This window comes from Xyrauchen texanus, chromosome 10 (assembly GCF_025860055.1).
Source record: "Xyrauchen texanus isolate HMW12.3.18 chromosome 10, RBS_HiC_50CHRs, whole genome shotgun sequence".
Classification (NCBI taxonomy): Eukaryota; Metazoa; Chordata; class Actinopteri; order Cypriniformes; family Catostomidae; genus Xyrauchen; species Xyrauchen texanus.
Window position 1 is genome coordinate 23,611,898 of NC_068285.1, and position 16,843 is coordinate 23,628,740.

At 39.2% G+C, this 16,843-nt stretch overlaps 2 protein-coding genes across 4 annotated transcripts in view; one reads left to right on the forward strand and one right to left on the reverse strand.

The window, feature by feature from the left end:
• fam83hb (family with sequence similarity 83 member Hb) overlaps nucleotides 1-1,762 on the forward strand; it is a 25,158-nt gene extending 23,396 nt beyond the window's left edge. For 2 of the 3 annotated variants that reach the window (XM_052135402.1, XM_052135403.1), the window contains exon 6: nucleotides 435-1,762. In XM_052135402.1, the coding sequence (XP_051991362.1) occupies nucleotides 435-455 (21 nt within the window). In that variant the 3' untranslated portion in view covers nucleotides 456-1,762. The remainder of the gene's footprint in view (nucleotides 1-434) is intronic. The other variant, XM_052135404.1, reaches the window with a different exon arrangement.
• si:ch211-199g17.9 (uncharacterized protein LOC108180085 homolog) lies at nucleotides 433-15,781 on the reverse strand. The gene is made up of 9 exons (XM_052135292.1): nucleotides 15,476-15,781; nucleotides 15,221-15,359; nucleotides 12,504-12,575; nucleotides 12,339-12,386; nucleotides 10,225-10,279; nucleotides 4,589-4,678; nucleotides 2,686-2,749; nucleotides 2,459-2,525; nucleotides 433-2,096 (listed from the first exon to the last, which is right to left on the reverse strand). The coding sequence occupies exons 1-9, from the start codon at nucleotides 15,779-15,781 to the stop codon at nucleotides 1,999-2,001; spliced, it is 939 nt and encodes a 312-aa protein (XP_051991252.1). The 3' UTR covers nucleotides 433-1,998.
• Between the last annotated feature and the right edge of the window lie 1,062 nt (nucleotides 15,782-16,843).

Here is a 16,843-nt window from a genome sequence, read left to right on the forward strand (position 1 = left end):
ATCAATCACATAAGAACCTTTTACAATATTTTCAAAGAACTTTTTGTATGGGACTCGTGAAATATACAAATTCTAGGAAAAAAGATAATGTAGAAATGATGATGTCAAATTAAATTTATTGTATATATTTATTTACTAATTGCCTTGTGAATGTATTTTGTGGTTTGATGGGCAAATTATACCTAGAAGTTTCTAATTTCTTTTGTTACATTTTAAGCATATTCTGTGCCATTTAATTATCTGTTTGTTGCAACCTACTCTCCAGTCTATATTATTGAAATTTAAGTTAAGTTTTATTAAAATTAATATACATATCATTGAAACAGTATATCATAGAATCTTCTTTACTATTTGTGGGGATGGGGTGGGCAGAAGGATGGGAGATTGGCAAAATCATGTTTCACTCACATATCTGTCACTCTACCTCTCAACAGATGGGGAATAACCTGGGATAACAAAACATGGAAGAGGGTGCCAATGTTCCTCACAAAGGACCTAAAAAATATCCCCGGTACCAAACAAGGCTGATAATGCTGAAAACACACAGAAAAGGAATTAAGTCGCCTCAGATTAAAGCGTCTACTAAATGACTAGTAACCTAAATGGTTCATGGATCTCATGTAACCAGACCACGAAAATAGCACAACCTCAAATATGAGGAGTCTTGTTGCAGCAAGAGGAATATTCCTCTCTATGTGCCAATCTGAGCCCTCAGTGGATTCAATTTGCCCTTATAAGGAATCAGGGCATACCTCATAATAGTAATCGCACACCATCCCTACAAGATAGAGGGATACAAATGGGGCCAAAGGAGGCTTTATACTTTGAGAAGCTTTTCTAAACTTTCCCTTCTTTTTAACGAGACCATTTCTATCTTCATGATGTACTGTATATGTACATGCGAACAGTTGTTATGCGCCATTTCCAACTCTGGTAAAGGAAAGTAACAAGTCTGGGCAGATTATTATTATTATGCCATACTGAAGGCCCTAAAACACGCCCTCGTTGACATACACCACATAAAACCCCCCAGGACACGTCATCCTGAAATTATGCTTTGGCAAGACTCTTGTGCCACTGGATCACCAACATAAAGGAAACAGACATTGCTGGAGGACATTGCTTCTATAACTGAAAGTTAAGAACACAGAAATTCTGCAATCTGAAACTGTCAGAATTCGATAGCAGGTAAGTATGCAAGGAATGTATGGAAACTGCCTTTTACTTTCAACAGTATGCTGTCAAGGAAGTAGATTGAATTGAAACCACATGGTCATAAAGTCATGTGGCAGGGTTATTTTTGTTGTTTACTGTAAATTCAACAATAAATAAAAAAAATTTAAGGAACACATGAAATTACAGTATAATGGTTTCTACACATTTCTGCATTAGATACATAAGTTGGCAGGAGAAACTGTAATATATATGTTTGATAAAGATGTTCTCAGGACTGGGCTTTGCCCTGTGTTTTGTCAATGCAAAATGTAATTGAATGGTAGAATATTATTACTGAACACCAAAGAATTCCCAGAGTGCCCTAATGGATGTGTAATTGGACTGATGTATGCAAACTGGAAGCTGATCTAATAATGTATATCTGATCGAGGAATGGGAATGTGATGGAATTTAATAGTTTTTCTAGTCAGTTGTTAAGATGAGAAATGTATGTCATCGCTAGAGTTCATAAATAATTTTTTTGGGAAACTAGAAATGTTAACAGTTTTTTATTGTGTAATAAATTCAGAATAAATGGTCTAGAAACTTATATTCCATGTTCAGGGTATATTTGATTGTTGTTTATTCCAATATTCATTAATTTTATATCGGCAACGTCAAAACAATATCATTGGTAACACGTTAAACAGGAAACAACTGGAGACAAAAGAATGTCTAAGGTGCTCTTCTAATTCTGTAAAGTTGCATATAACATATTTTTTGAAAGAGGTGAAAACTGATAAGTAATGCTCACACAATTCATGAATGCAAAATGTGAGATATTCATGATGCTGTGTCACAGGTATCTATTTGCATCTCTCCAGTCTGGGTGGGGCTTAACCCGCCCAGCAGCTTGGCCAACTGTTCCAGTTTCTGTTGCTCTGTACAGTTATACACACAAACATATACAGTAAAAAGATTACTTCGAGTATGATGTTGGGCATTTGTTTGACTGTCAGTCGAAATGTTGAGAGTTCAATCCCAAGTCTTGCGAGAACTAGGGTATAAGGTTACATTCCTGTACAATCCAACAGTTGCAAGTCATCTAGTCCAACAGTGCAGAAAGCTGTCTGGATAACTGAACAAATTACTTTTGGAAAAATTACTAATTTGGCCTGAATGTCTTGAGTAAAACCTTAGGAAAATATACCTCATGGAAAATGTCCCACTAAACCAACACACACAGAGCATGGGGAGGGCATTGGAACGTAAGAGAAGGAACAAAATTAATAAAACAACGTACCAGCCCTTAGCAACTGCACAGTGATGTACTCTGCAGACTGGATCTCTGCTGGTAGTCTCTGTGGAGTCTGGAAAAAAATAATAAAGAGTCAAAGGAGAGAAAGATGCTGTTCTCAAATGCACGCTTTAGAGTGTGGTGAGCTATAATGAAAAAAGTAGTTTACTTTAAAGAATGCTCAGTATTTTTTTTATATATAACATTAATCCCTTCATTTGAAGGCCACTTACGAAGATAGTGGACAAGTTTTTGTGCTGCTCCAAAAGCTGCAGAAGCTGATTCTGGAACTTCATCCTAATATGAGTTGTCTGGACTTATAATCTAGCTCATGATGTTACACATTTCTAAAGAAGTTTTTAATTGCAATAAAATGGACTAAAATGGTTTTACAATGCAAAAGTGTAGAACAAGTAGACAAATGTCCTGTTATTCTAAAGACACCTGCACATGCTGATTATTGTAATATATATATATATATATATACTGTATATATATTCAGTTGAAGTCAGAAGTTTACATACACCATAGCCAAATACATTTAAACTAAATTTTTCACAATTCCTGACATTTAATCGTAGAAAACATTCCCTGTCTGTATCACTACTTTATTTTAATAATGTGAAATGTCAGAATAGTCATAGAGAGGATTATTTATTTCAGCTTTTATTTCTTTCAGCACATTTCCAGTGGGTCAGAAGTTTACATACACTTTGTTAGTATTTGGTAGCATTGCCTTTAAATTGTTTAACTTGAGTAGCCTCCCACAAGCTTCTCTCGATAATTTGCTGGAATTTTGGCCCATTCCTCCAGACAGAACTGGTGTAACTGAGTCAGGTTTGTAGGCCTCCTTGCTCGCATACGCATTTTCAGTTCTGTCCTGAAATTTTCTATCAGACTGAGGTCAGGGCTTTGTAATGGCCATTCCAATACCTTGACTTTGTTGTCATTAAGCCATTTTGCCACAACTTTGGAGGTATGCTTGGGGTCATTGTCCATTTGGAAAACCCATTTGTGACAGAGCTTTAACTTCCTGGATGATGTCTTGAGATTTTGCTTCAATATATCCACATAATTTTCCTTCCTCATTATGCCATCTATTTTGTGAAGTGCACCAGTCCCTCCTGCAGAAAAGCACCCCAACAATATGATACTGCCATCCTCATGTTTCACGGTTGGGATGGTGTTCTTTGGCTTGCAAGCCTCACCCTTTTTCCTATATATATATATATATATATATATATATATAGGAAAAAGGGTGATAGACTCTTTTACTCTGGATATAGATACTTGTCTACCTGTTTCCTCCAGCATCTTCACATGGTCGCACCAAACTACATTCATCTCCAGGAGACAGAATGCATCACCTTCCTGCACTAAGCAATTATACTTGCGTACAATTATTTATACAGATGAACGTGGTACCTTCAGGCTTTTGGAAATTGCTCCCAGGGATGAACCAGATTGTGGAGGTACACAATTGATTACTGAGGTCATTCTTTTGATTTTCACATGATGTCAAGCAAAGAGGCACTAGGTTTGAAGGTAGGCCTTAAAATACATCCACAGGTGCACCTCCAATTCAGTACACCTCCTATCAGAAGCTAATTGGCTAATTGTCTAAAGGCATGACAAAGGCTGCTTAATGGCACAGTTAACTTGGTGTATGTAAACTTCTGACCAACTGGAATTGTGATATAGTCAATTCAAAGTGAAACAATCTGTCTATAAACAATTGTTGGAAAAAATATTCATGTCATGCACAAAGTAGATAAAACTATAGTTTGCTAATATGAAATCTGTGGAGTGGTTAAAAAATGAGTTTTAATGACTTCAACCTACAGTAAGTGTATGTAAACTTCTGACTTCAACTGTGTGTGTGTGTGTGTGTGTGTGTGTGTGTGTGTGTGTATATATATATATATTTATTTATCTAAAATATAAATAGAATAATCTATCTATCTATCTATCTATCTATCTATCTATCTATCTATCTATCTATCTATCTATCTATCTATCTATCTATCTATCTCTATAAATATATAGTATATTTCTGATATTAGAAGAGACCATAACAACAAGATGCTATGAGTTTCCTATTTCTCTTCTGTTATAAAAACAAATAATGAGTCATACCGAATCTTTCTGTGCTTAAGTTTGGTTTCCTCGATCTGACAGAGGTACTGCTTCACCAGTTCCTCTTTCTGATGGTTCAGCTCAAGCTGCCTACCATACATTGTTACAAGTTAGACCTTGAATCAAAAAGTTTTAGGACACCCAGAATGTGACAATTAATTGATATTTGATTATCATGCATCTTCAAAATGTTGAAGTAGGATAGGCTAGCTCTACTGTTAAATGTTCTCACAAACATTCACACGTTGCTGTGTTAACATTATTCAATTGTAAAAATGGCATGACAAAATTCTAGTCTATCGACTTTGTTTTATTTTTAACATAATTTGTGTAAGTTATCAAGTGACAGAATACTCACCTTGTACTAGAATCTTTGACTAGGGACCAAAGCTCAATTGTGTATAGGTGACTCATGTTGTGATTTTCATTCTAAATAAACACAGTGGCCAACATGTCTAATTGGATATCTACAGTACAAATATGCTTAATAAGAAAGGGCATTATCGAGTAATTTAGTAGTCGAGTACTCTTAACCCACAAAAATCAAGTAATTGATTACTTGAAAATTAAAATGAAAGTTCAAAATGTCAAGTATGACACATCCAACCCCAATTCCGAAAAAGTTGGGACATTTGCTAAAATGCTAATAAAAACAAAAAGGAGTGATTTGTAAATGATATTCACCCTTTGCTATATTGAACAACTAAATCTTATATGGTGTTTTTTTTATGTACAGTAATTTCAAATCAGATGATTGCAACACACTACATTAAAGTTTGTACCACTGTTAAACATCACCATTTCTTCTATTAACACTTATTAAGCATTTAGGCACTGAAGACACAAGTTTGTTAAGTTTAAAATGTGGAATTTTCCCCCATTCATCCGTTATGCTGGTCACTTGTAGGGGGTCTTCGTTGTCTTGTTGTGGGCTTCATAATGCGGCACACATTCTCAATTGGAAATGGTCAGGACTGCAGGCGGGCCAATCTAGCACCTGCACTCTCTGCTTATTCAGCCAGAATGTGGTTTGAAGTTGTCCTGCTGAAAATTCTGGGACGTCCCTGGAAAAGGCGGTGCTGGATAGCAGTATATACTGCTCCAAAATGTTTACATATCTGTCCACATTAATGGTGCTCTCACAGATGTGCGAGTTACCCACTGACACACCCCAGACCCATACAGACACTGGCTTTTGGACCTGAAGTTGATAACAGCTTGGATGGCCTTTTCTTCTTTGGCCCAGAGAACACGATGGCTGTGTTTCTTTTTTTATATTTGAAATGTGGACTCATTGGACCAAAAAACATGATTAGACTGTTCTACTTTCATCTAAGATGAGACCGAGCCCAGAAAAGTCAGCAGAAAAGTGTTGTTGACTAACAAAGGTTTACTAAAGTAATCCCAAGTCCATATTCATGATATCCATTACAGATGGATGATGTTTTTAACACAGTGATGTCTGAGGGATTAGAGATCATGCACATTCAAAAATGGTTTTCATCTTGCCCTATACGCACCGTGATTTGACCAGATTCCTTGAATATTTTAACTATATTGTGCACTGTAGAAGGTGACATGCACTGTAGAGGGTGAAATGCCCCAAATCCTTTCAATTTGTCTTTGGGGAACATTGTTCTCAAAGTACTGGATTATTTGCTGAAGCATCTGTTGGCAAATTGCCAAGTCTCAAATGATCCTTGCTCTTGAAGGACTAGAGACTATTTTTGGAGGCTTCTTAAATATACTATGGCATAATTGCCTCACATGTTTAACATCTCCTGCTTCACATTGCTGTGTTATTTTAACTCATCAAATTTTTATTAGTCTTAAATTGCCCCTGTCTCAAATGTTTGGAGCATGTTGCAATCATCTGATTTGAAATTACTGTACATAAAAAAATTAAATGTATTCACTAGGTAAAACATCATATAATGTTTATTTGCAGTGCTTTCAATATAGCAAAGGGTGAATCTAATTTACAAATCACTCCTTTTGGGGGCCTGGGTAGCTCAGCGAGTATTGACGCTTACTACCACCCCTGGAGTCACAAGTTCAAATCCAGGGCATGCTGAGTGACTCCAGCCAGGTCTCCTAAGCAACCAAATTGGCTAGGTTGCTAGGGAGGGTAGAATCACATGGGGTAACCTCCTTGTGGTCACGATTAGGGGTTCTCGCTCTCAATGGGGAGAATGGTAAGTTGTGCGTGGATCCCAGAGAGTAGCATGAGCCTCCCATATTGTGATTCTCCGTGGTGTCATGCACAACAAGCCACATGATAAGATGCATGGATTGACTGTCTCAGAAGTGGAGGCAACTGAGACTTGTCCTCCGCCACCTGGATTGAGGTGAGTAACCGTGCCACCACGAGGACGTACTAAGTAGTGGGAATTGGGCATTCCAAATTGAGAGAAAAATAAAAAATATTTTAAAAAATATATATTTTTTTTAAATAAAGAAAATAATAATAAAAAATAATAATAATAATAATCGCTCCTTTTTCTTTTTATTAGCATTTTTCATACTGTCAGAGCTTTTTCAGAAATGGGGTTGTATGTGAAATGTATATCTTGTTTGGTTCAGAAACGTTACCAAGAGCTGTTTTAAAATAAGCTAACATTGAAAAATTTTTGTTTCTTTTGTAAAAACTGAAAAAAAAAAAAAAACCCACTATGCATTAACTCAGTTCGTGTTAGGAATATGGGAAGGCAGGAGAAGGTAGACGGGAGGTTCAGATCTAAATGCGGTCTTTTTATTAACAAGCAATAATAAACAAACACAGGAACTAAGGAAAAGTCCACGATGGGAAAATGAAATTAACACACGAACACGAAACATCCACGAAGGGCAAGGCTATCCTCGAACGAACAAACATGGGATCAAGAGCAGGCATAAAACATTGGAAAACATGAAACATCACATTCAACGATCGACAGTCACTAAACAAAGAACCAGGGTTTAAATACACAGACATAATTAAGACTGAACGAGACACAGGTGAGAACAAGGATGAGTGAGGGCAGTGAGGGAGGCCGGGAATTGTGGGAATTGTAGTTTTTAGACAAAGACAAGTGAAACACAGAGCGGACAACAAGGAAAACGTGACATGGAGCGTGATCAGTGATGAGTGAAACAGGAAACACGGGGCAGACAACACGGGAACGTAACATAACCCCCCCTCAAAAGGACCGGATTCCAGACGGTCCTACAAAAAAGAAAACCCACAAAAAAAAAGTCCAAGAAGTGAGGGGGTAGACCCGGGGGAACACAGACAGACAAAAGGGGGCACAAGGGACACAGAGACAGTCCAAGGAGGCACAAGGGACAATTAGGCAGTCCATGGGGGCAAAAGGGGCAATTAGGCAGTCCACGGGGGCACAAGGGGTGGACAGGCAGACCAGGGAGGCCAAGAGGGCAGACAGGCAGTCCACGGAGGCACAAGGGGCCAACAGATAGACCAGGGAGGCCGAGAGGGCAGGCAGGCAGTCTATAGGGGTGTGAGACGGGGCCAGGGTCAGGTGGCCTGGGGGGCCTCCACCGGGTAGGAACAGATTTAGGAGGCCAGGGAGGTGGCCACAAGGCAAGGACCGGTTCAGGAGGTCTGGGAGGTGGCCACAGGACAGGGACAGGTTTAGGTGGCCTAGGAGGTGGCCATAGGGCAAGGGCTGGTTCAGGGGGCCTGGGAGGAGAAGTGGCCACTAGGGGAGCTGGCGGAGCCAAGGAGGACTTCTGCGGCGGAGCAGTCGAAGACTTGGGTGGCGGCACCGAAGGAGGCGTAGGCAAAGCCGCAGGAGACCCTGGGGGCGGAGCAGAGGCAGGCAGAGCCGTGGGAGACACTGTGGGCGGAGCAGAGTCAGGTTGAGCCGTGGCAGACTCAGGTGGTAAGGCCTTGGGTGGACCAGGAGGCGGAACCGTGGTGGGCGGAGCCAATGAGGACTTTGGAGGCGGAGCCGTAGCAGGCTTGGGAGGCGGCGCTGTGGAAGGCGTAGGCGGAGCTGTAGAAGGCTTGGGAGGTGGCACCGTGGAAGGTGTAGGCTGTGCCGAGGGAGGCTCGGGAGGCGGAGCCGAGGGAGGCGATGGCGTAGAAGGCTCAGAAGGCGGAGCTGAGGGAGCCACTGGAGGCGGAGCCGAGGGAGGCTCTGGAGGCTCAGGAGGTGGAGCTGTGGGAGGCTCAGGAGGCGGAGCTGTGGGAGGTTCTGGAGGCTCAGGAGGCGGAGCTGTGGGAGGCCCAGGAGGCGGAGCCGAGGGAGACTCAGGAAGCGGAGCCAAGGGAGGCGGAACCATGGAAAGCCCTGGGGGCTCAGGAGGCGTAGCCATGGGAGGCTCAGGAGACGGAGCCGAGGGAAATGGCGCCGTAGGAGGTTTCAGAGGCGGAGACCTGGAAGGCTCTGAAGGCAGAGCCGAGGGAAGGGGCGCCGTAGGATGCTCTAGAGGCGGAGCCCTAAAAGGCTCTGGAGTCTCTGGGAGAAGAGACGTAGGAGGCTCGGGAGGCGGAGCCGTGAAAGGCTCGGGAGGCTCTGGAGGCGGAGTCGTAGGAGGCTCGGGGGGGCGAAGCCCTGGAAGGCTCAGGAGGCGGAGCCCTGGGTGGCTCGAGGGGCTCGAGAGGCGGGGCCCTGGAGGGCTCGAGAGACTTGAGAGGCGGAGCCCTGGGCGGCTCGAGAGGCGGAGCCCTGGTTTACTCGAGAGACTTGAGAGGCAGAGCCCTGGGTGGCTCAAGAGGCGGAGCCCTGTTAGGCTCGGGAGGCGGAGCCCTGGAAGGCTCGGGAGGCTCGAGAGGCAGAGCCCTGGGAGGCGGAGCCCTGGGAGGCTCGAGAGGCGGAGTGAAATGTATATCTTGTTTGGTTCAGAAACGTTACCAAGAGCTGTTTTGAAATAAGCTAACATTGAACAAATTTTGTTTCTTTTGTAAAAACTGAAAAAAAAACCACTATGCATTAACTCAGTTCGTGTTAGGAATATGGGAAGGCAGGAGAAGGTAGATGGGAGGTTCAGATCTAAATGAGTTCTTTTTATTAACAAGCAATAATAACAAACACAGGAACAAAGGAAAAGTCCACGATGGGAAAATGAAATTAACACACGAACACGAAACATCCATGAAGGGCAAGGCTATCCTCGAACGAACAAACATGGGATCAAGAGCAGGCATAAAACATTGGAAAACACGAAACATCAATTTCAACGATCGACAGTCACTAAACAAAGAACCAGGGTTTAAATACACAGACACAATGAAGACTGAACGAGACACAGGTGAGAACAAGGATGAGATGCGGCAGTGAGGGAGGCCGGGAATTCTGGGAATTGTAGTTTTTAGACAAAGACAAGTGAAACACGGAGCGGACAACAAGGAAAAGGTGACATGGAGCGTGATCAGTGATGAGTGAAACAGGAAACACGGGGCAGACAACACGGGAACGTAACAGTTCGCATGTATCTATTGTAATGGCAAGATTTTTTGTGCAATTTAGAGGGAAAGTACAATCTAACTCAGCGTGGCCTAAGAGCAGGCAAATGTGCAAAGGAAAATCTCTCTGTGATATTTGAGTTGTATGTTTAATAGTCGATAAGTTTGTGCTGAACAAGTACTCAATTAGTTGATTACTTGTGCACAACTGCACATCCCTAATGCTTACCTTTGTGCCTTTTGTTTGAGGTGCTCACATTTGAGCTGCAGAGATCTGTTTAACACTATAGTACAAAATTAGATGTGTTAACACTAGATATCTAATGGAAAACCTAGCCTTTAGTTTATACCTAAATAAGCAATTTATGGGTGATTTCAATCATTCAGTTGAAGTCAGAAGTTTACATAAACCTTAGCTAAATACATTTAAACTCAGTTTTTCACAATTCCTGACATTTAATCGTAGAAAACATTCCCTGTCTTAGGTCAGTTAGGATCACTATTTTAAGAATGTGAAATGTCAGAATAATAGTAGAGAGAATTATTTATTTCAGCTTTTATTTCTTTCATTCCCAGTGGGTCAGAAGTTTACATACAATTTGTTAGTATTTGGTGCATTGCCTTTAAATTGTTTAACTTGGATCAAACATTTTGGGTAACTTCCCACAAGCTTCTCACAATAAGTTGCTGGAATTTTGGCCCATTCCTCCAGACAGAACTGGTGTAACCGAGTCAGGTTTGTAGGCCTCCTTGCTCGCACACGTTTTATCAGATTGAGATCAGGGCTTTGTAATGGCCATTCCAATACCGTGACTTTGTTGCCATTAAGCCATTTTGCCACAACTTTTGAGGTATGCTTGGGGTCATTGTCCATTTGGAAAACCCATTTAAGGCAGAGATTTAACTTCATGGCTGATGTCTTGAGATGTTGCTTCAATATATCCACATAATTTTCCTTCCTCATGATGCCATCTATTTTGTGAAATGCACCAGTCCCTCCTGCAGCAAAGCACCCCAACAATATGATACTGCCACCTCCCAAGGTTCACGGTTGGGATGGTGTTCTTCGGCTTGCAAGCCTCACCATTTTCCCTCCAAACATAACAATGGTCATTATGGCCAAACAGTTAGGTTTTTGATTCATCAGTACAGAGGATATTTCTCCAAAAAGTAAGATCTTTGTCCCCATGTGCACTTGCAAACTGTAGTCTGGCTTTTTTATGACAGTTTTGGAGCAGTGGATTCTGCCTCGCAGAGCAGCCTTTCAGGTTATGTCGATGTAGGACTCGTTTTACTGTGGATATAGATAATTGTTAACCTGTTTCCTCATGCATCTTCACAAGGTCCTTTGCTGTTGTTATGGGATTGATTTGCACTTTTCGCACCACGTTGCATTCATCTCTAGGAGTCTCCTTCCTGAGTGGTATGATGGCTGCGTGTTCCCATGGTGTTTATTATTGCATACTATTATTTGTACAGATTAATGTGGTACCGTCAGGCATTTGGAAATTGCTCCCAAGAATGAACCAGACTTGTGGAGGTACACAATTGTTTTTCTGAGGTCTTGGCTGATTCCTTTTGATTTCCACATGAGGTAAAGCAAAGAGGCACTGAGTTTAAAGGTAGGCCTTAAAATACATCCACAGATACACCTCCAATTCAGTACATCGATCAGAAGCAAATTGGCTAATTATCTGAAGGCTTAAGATCATTTTCTAGAATTTTCCAAGCTGCTTAATGGCACAGTTAACTTGGTGTATGTTAACTTCTGACCAACTGGAATTGTGATATAGTCAATTCAAAGTGAAACAATATGTCTATAAACAATTGTTGTAAAAATTATTCATGTCATTCACAAAATGGTAAATGGTCTGCACTTATATAGCGCTTTTTTCTAACCTCAGAAGTTACCAAAGCGCTATACACTGTGTCCCAATCACCCATTCACACAGCAATGGCAGCAGAGCTGCCATGCAAGGTGCTAGGCTGCCATTGGGAGCAACTTGGGGTTCAGTGTCTTGCCCAAGGACACTTCAGCATGTTGAGTCATGTGGGCCGGGAATCGAACCGTCAACCCTGCGATTAGCAGCCGACTCTACCAACTGAGCCACAGCTCAAAATAGAGGTCATAAATTGCTTAAATATTCGAAAAACCATAGTTTGCTAATATTAAATCTGTGGAGTGGTTAAAAAAATGTATGACTAAAGTGTAGCTAATCTTCTGACTTCAACTGTACATGGTGTTGAGCAGTCGTTAAGTATGTTGCCAAGTTAGGTAACTGTACAGTGTTATATGAATACAAATGTCAAGTGGTGGCCAGATTTTGGTTTATAATAGTGCACCTTCCTTTTCATTCCATTTTTCCTCCAACTGTAAGACTTCAGCAGTTACTGTAACAACAAGACTACATCAGTCATTACAGTTTTACTCTCACTTGAAAACTCACGAATGTATGATAGCACAATTCATACTCATTCGCCAATTAAGGATAATTTCAAAATACATACAAGCATCCTCCTCCTTTCTGGTACTTCTGAGGAGCATTGTGTCTGTCACCTCATCTTCAAGGTCCTTTTTGGCTGAAATCAATATATGGGTGTTTATTTCAGATTTATTAAAAGGACAGATTTACAAATGATAAAACAGCAGCACACAGATCATGACATTTGGGTTGAGCAATCTGGAAAAAAGGGACAAAATCACCTTGTTGCAACTTCCTGAGTTATAATATATATATATATATATATATATATATATATATATATATATATATATAGATAGATATATATATAGATATTTTATAATTTTTGAATTATATTTTCCAAATGTATAAAAAATAATTTGCTCAATTATAAATTCCTATTCACATCTTTATCTAACTAGGCAGGTGAACTAGACGACACTTGAGAATAAAAAAGTATCAGGTAAAACTTTGTCACGCCACATGGTTGTAAATTGTATAAATCTGGCGCCTTCATCTGGTAAAATATGGCACTTCAAATGAAATGAAAATTGTAAAACCAGAAGCAAATCCGTAAAATCATGACTAAATAAATAACGTTATTAAGATGCACAAGAAGTGAGGCTTTCTTGAATAGTCTACTTTTGATACGCCCTTTGAAATGTGGCTGTGATTGTCAAGATTTTAAATGCAAAGCTACTGTTCTACTAAAGTTTTGGATCAGACTTCTTTACAGACTTCTTTACACAAATAACAATACAATACTCGCATAAACGTGTTAATCGCCTTAAAGGGATAGTCCACCCAAACATTTTAAATTCTACTCACCCCCATGTCATACCAGATGTGTATGGCTTTTTCATCTGTTGAACATTTTTTTTTTTCATTTGACGCAACTAAAAGCAATCCATATGAAGACCAGTGTTTAAATCCATATTTTCTGAAGCGATGTGAGGTGTGTGTGAGAAACATAAATATTTAAGTATTTTGCTTGAAATTCTTCTCCCTGACCAGTTGGGGGCGATATGCATAAATCATTTTAAACACCAAAAACACAAGAATGTGAAAGCGATCTGTTTCTTACCCACAACTATCATATCACTTCTGAAGATATTGATTTAAACACTGGAGTCTTATGGATTACTTTTATGCTAATGTATGTCATTTTTAGAGCTTCAAAATTTTGGCACCCATTCACTTGCATTGTATGGACCAAAAGAGCTGAGAAATTCTTCTAAAAAAAAAGAAAGTCATACACATCTGGGATGGCATGAGGGAGAGTAAATGAAGATACATTTTCATTTTTGGGTGAACTATTAATTTAAGACGTACCAGTGCAACCTTTAAAAGATCTGGCCATAATTAACCAAACATATAAAACAGTATCACATAAAATGACTAGTTTACAAGAACAAACATTTTATTAATGAAATTAGAACTTACAATCAAAACAATCAATTACAATGCAAAGAACTTGATATCAACGGAGATAACCTGGTCTTTAAATTAAATTCTGAAAGGCGTAACAAAAATGGGGAAATACTGCCAAAATGTTCCTGGCTGATTCTCAAGACCCAACTGTTACTCAACTTGGAATTATAGAATAAAATTAATCAAAACAAAACAAAAAATATTTGTCATATCAACAATTTTGTATTATGCATTACAAAATAAACTAAGTGTAAATGTGTTTTTCATTTGGTGGGGACACATGACCTGTGTTGGAAAGAAAACCAAACTGAACATTCAACACTACTGTTGTCTCCCCAAATCTAGTACTACAACTGTCTGCAAAAGAAGACAACTTATATTTTTATGTAGGTGATGATTGTAATCCAAAACGGATTCCAAATCAAGATCCATACCATCTTTTGCTCATGGGTTCTAAAGCATACATTTGAACCAAAGATACTATGCTATGAAGTACATTTTTACATGTATAAGCAAGGTAATTACCATGTAACTTATCAATGACAAAAAAAAAAAACGGATGGTTTATGCTTTAAATCTGAGAGAAATCGCTCTTGTTCGAGAAACAAAATGGTACATAACTTTGTTTATATTAGGTATTCTTTTTCATCTAGAATTTCAGTTATGGCACGGGGAATAGTGCACAAGTAAAAAAAAGATAACAAAGTCAGTGTTTCTAATTGGAAGTTAACAGATATATATTCACTGGTTGCACAACCTGTAACACAGTAAACACGTGTGCCTGTGAACTGCGGAACAGCAATGATGACTTTGAATATTATATAAATAATTGATATAACACAATTTAGGCAGGTTTTCAGCTATTGTCAACCAACAAATTATCTTTAAAAAATTGGAGGAATTTATCAACTTGAAATGAATTTATGTTAACAAATTAAATGGTGAACTGATAAAAAAATAAATAAATTGAACACAAAAATTAAAATAAACCATTTTCCCCCCAACATTCCAAAAGATGCACAATTTCAGTGGATGAGATTGCATTGCTTAACATAAATACCAAAGATTAGCTGTATGTGTACAGAACACAAGCTTTAAAAATTTGCACGGAAAAAGGTACCAACTAATTCAGTAATAGTTTAGTCTAATTTTTTATTGACTGCAGAATTCTTGCTGGTTTGAAAGTCAAAACTTCTGTTAATTTCAAATTTTGTTCAGAAAATGTGTCATCTTTTCTCTGCAAGCATCTTTTGAAAATCAACTCTGAAAATATGTTGCTACAGGAATACATACAATACTGGAATACACATTATAATAAGTACTGTATGTAACTTGCAAACTCAGGATGATACATTGTATCTTCTCCAGTGTTTTGCCTCTGCAGGACTGATTCATTGCTACTGAAGAACCAGTCCTGCACTGGCCAATCAGCATACGAGACAGAGACCACCTCCTCCAGTGAATCATAGTACTTAAGTATGCAAGAAGGTTGGACCACTGGAATGAGTTGAGCATGGTCAAATTGTCCAGTGTATGCATACTGAGCCGGGCTCATGAACTGATTCTCATACATATATGCAAAATTACCTCTTTATGAGTATAGGTCACTGTGGGAATGTTGGCCTTTGTGAGCATGTTTCCATGCTCTGTATTCCAGTACTCGGCGGGGTCACATACTGTCTGTGGGCATTCATGATTGCATGGCTGAACTTCATGTCTGTTATTTCCTACAGCCGATTCATCATTCTCTGTGTATTTGGACTTGAGGGTTTGATGCTCAATCTCAGGTGCTACAGTGGTTGTGTTTCTTAGAGGGGTTCTCTCAATGACAATGGGCCCCTGCTGTAGTGACAGACTTACTTTAAACACAGGCTCCTTTACTGTATCACACATTACTTGACTCTTAGGATAGGCTGTCTTCTTATTTATGGACCTTTGATGGGTTTGGAGTGGAACACCATCATTATCAACAGGGGACAGTATAGATTCTGCTGGGCATTTTAGAGCTTGGCTAGGACCTTTAGAAACAGGAGTATCTGTCAATATCTGTCCGTGACTCACAACATAAAGAAATTTAACATAAAGCAAACCCAAAAAGTATTTGAACATTAGAGCCCCACTTAAAGCATGAGTCATTGCATTCGATAAAAAAAAAAAAAATCGAACCAAGTGCCATTAATTTTTAAGCAATATAGCTGGGAAAAAAAAACTCAGTGGAAAATAGTTACTCTATTAGGTACGGACATCTGCATGAAATGACTTCATACATCTACTAAAAACCTTTGGAGCAGTTGGTTAAAGGTGCACTCAGTAACTTTTCTATGTGTCATCTTGGACTTACAGTGACATCTAGCGGCTTGCATGCAACATCATTTAAAATCAATAGTTTTCGGTTTAAGAAACTATTGCAGAAATGTACTATTCACAAACAGCTATGATTAAATTAATACATGAATGAAAGTGTCTAATACAGGGCAGATACTGAGACTGTTCGGCTGATCACGTGATTCTAACATGGCAGTCCCCATGAGGGGACCCTCTCCATGTAGAATAAACCAGCTTTTATATGGTTACTGATATGACTGGTGTCTTCACAACTAATGGCAAAAAAAGCAAAGTTAGATCTAAGCACATCATTTGTTTGCAGATAACATTTGGTTTGATATTTTGTTTCTTATGCAATGGAAATCATACTTTGTAAAGTGTGACTTATAACCCCAATTCTGAAAAAGTTGGGAGAGTATGGAAAATTCTAATAAAAAAAAAGATTTGTAAATTTGATTCACCCTGTTCTACATTGTAAGCACTACAACACCACATTATCTGATGTGTTACCTTGTGAATGGAATTAAAAAAAAAAAAGATATATGCAATCATTTCAAATCAAATGATTTCAACCCGCTTGAGACAGTCAAGTGTTTACTTGTCTAACATCACTATTTCATCAGATATAAC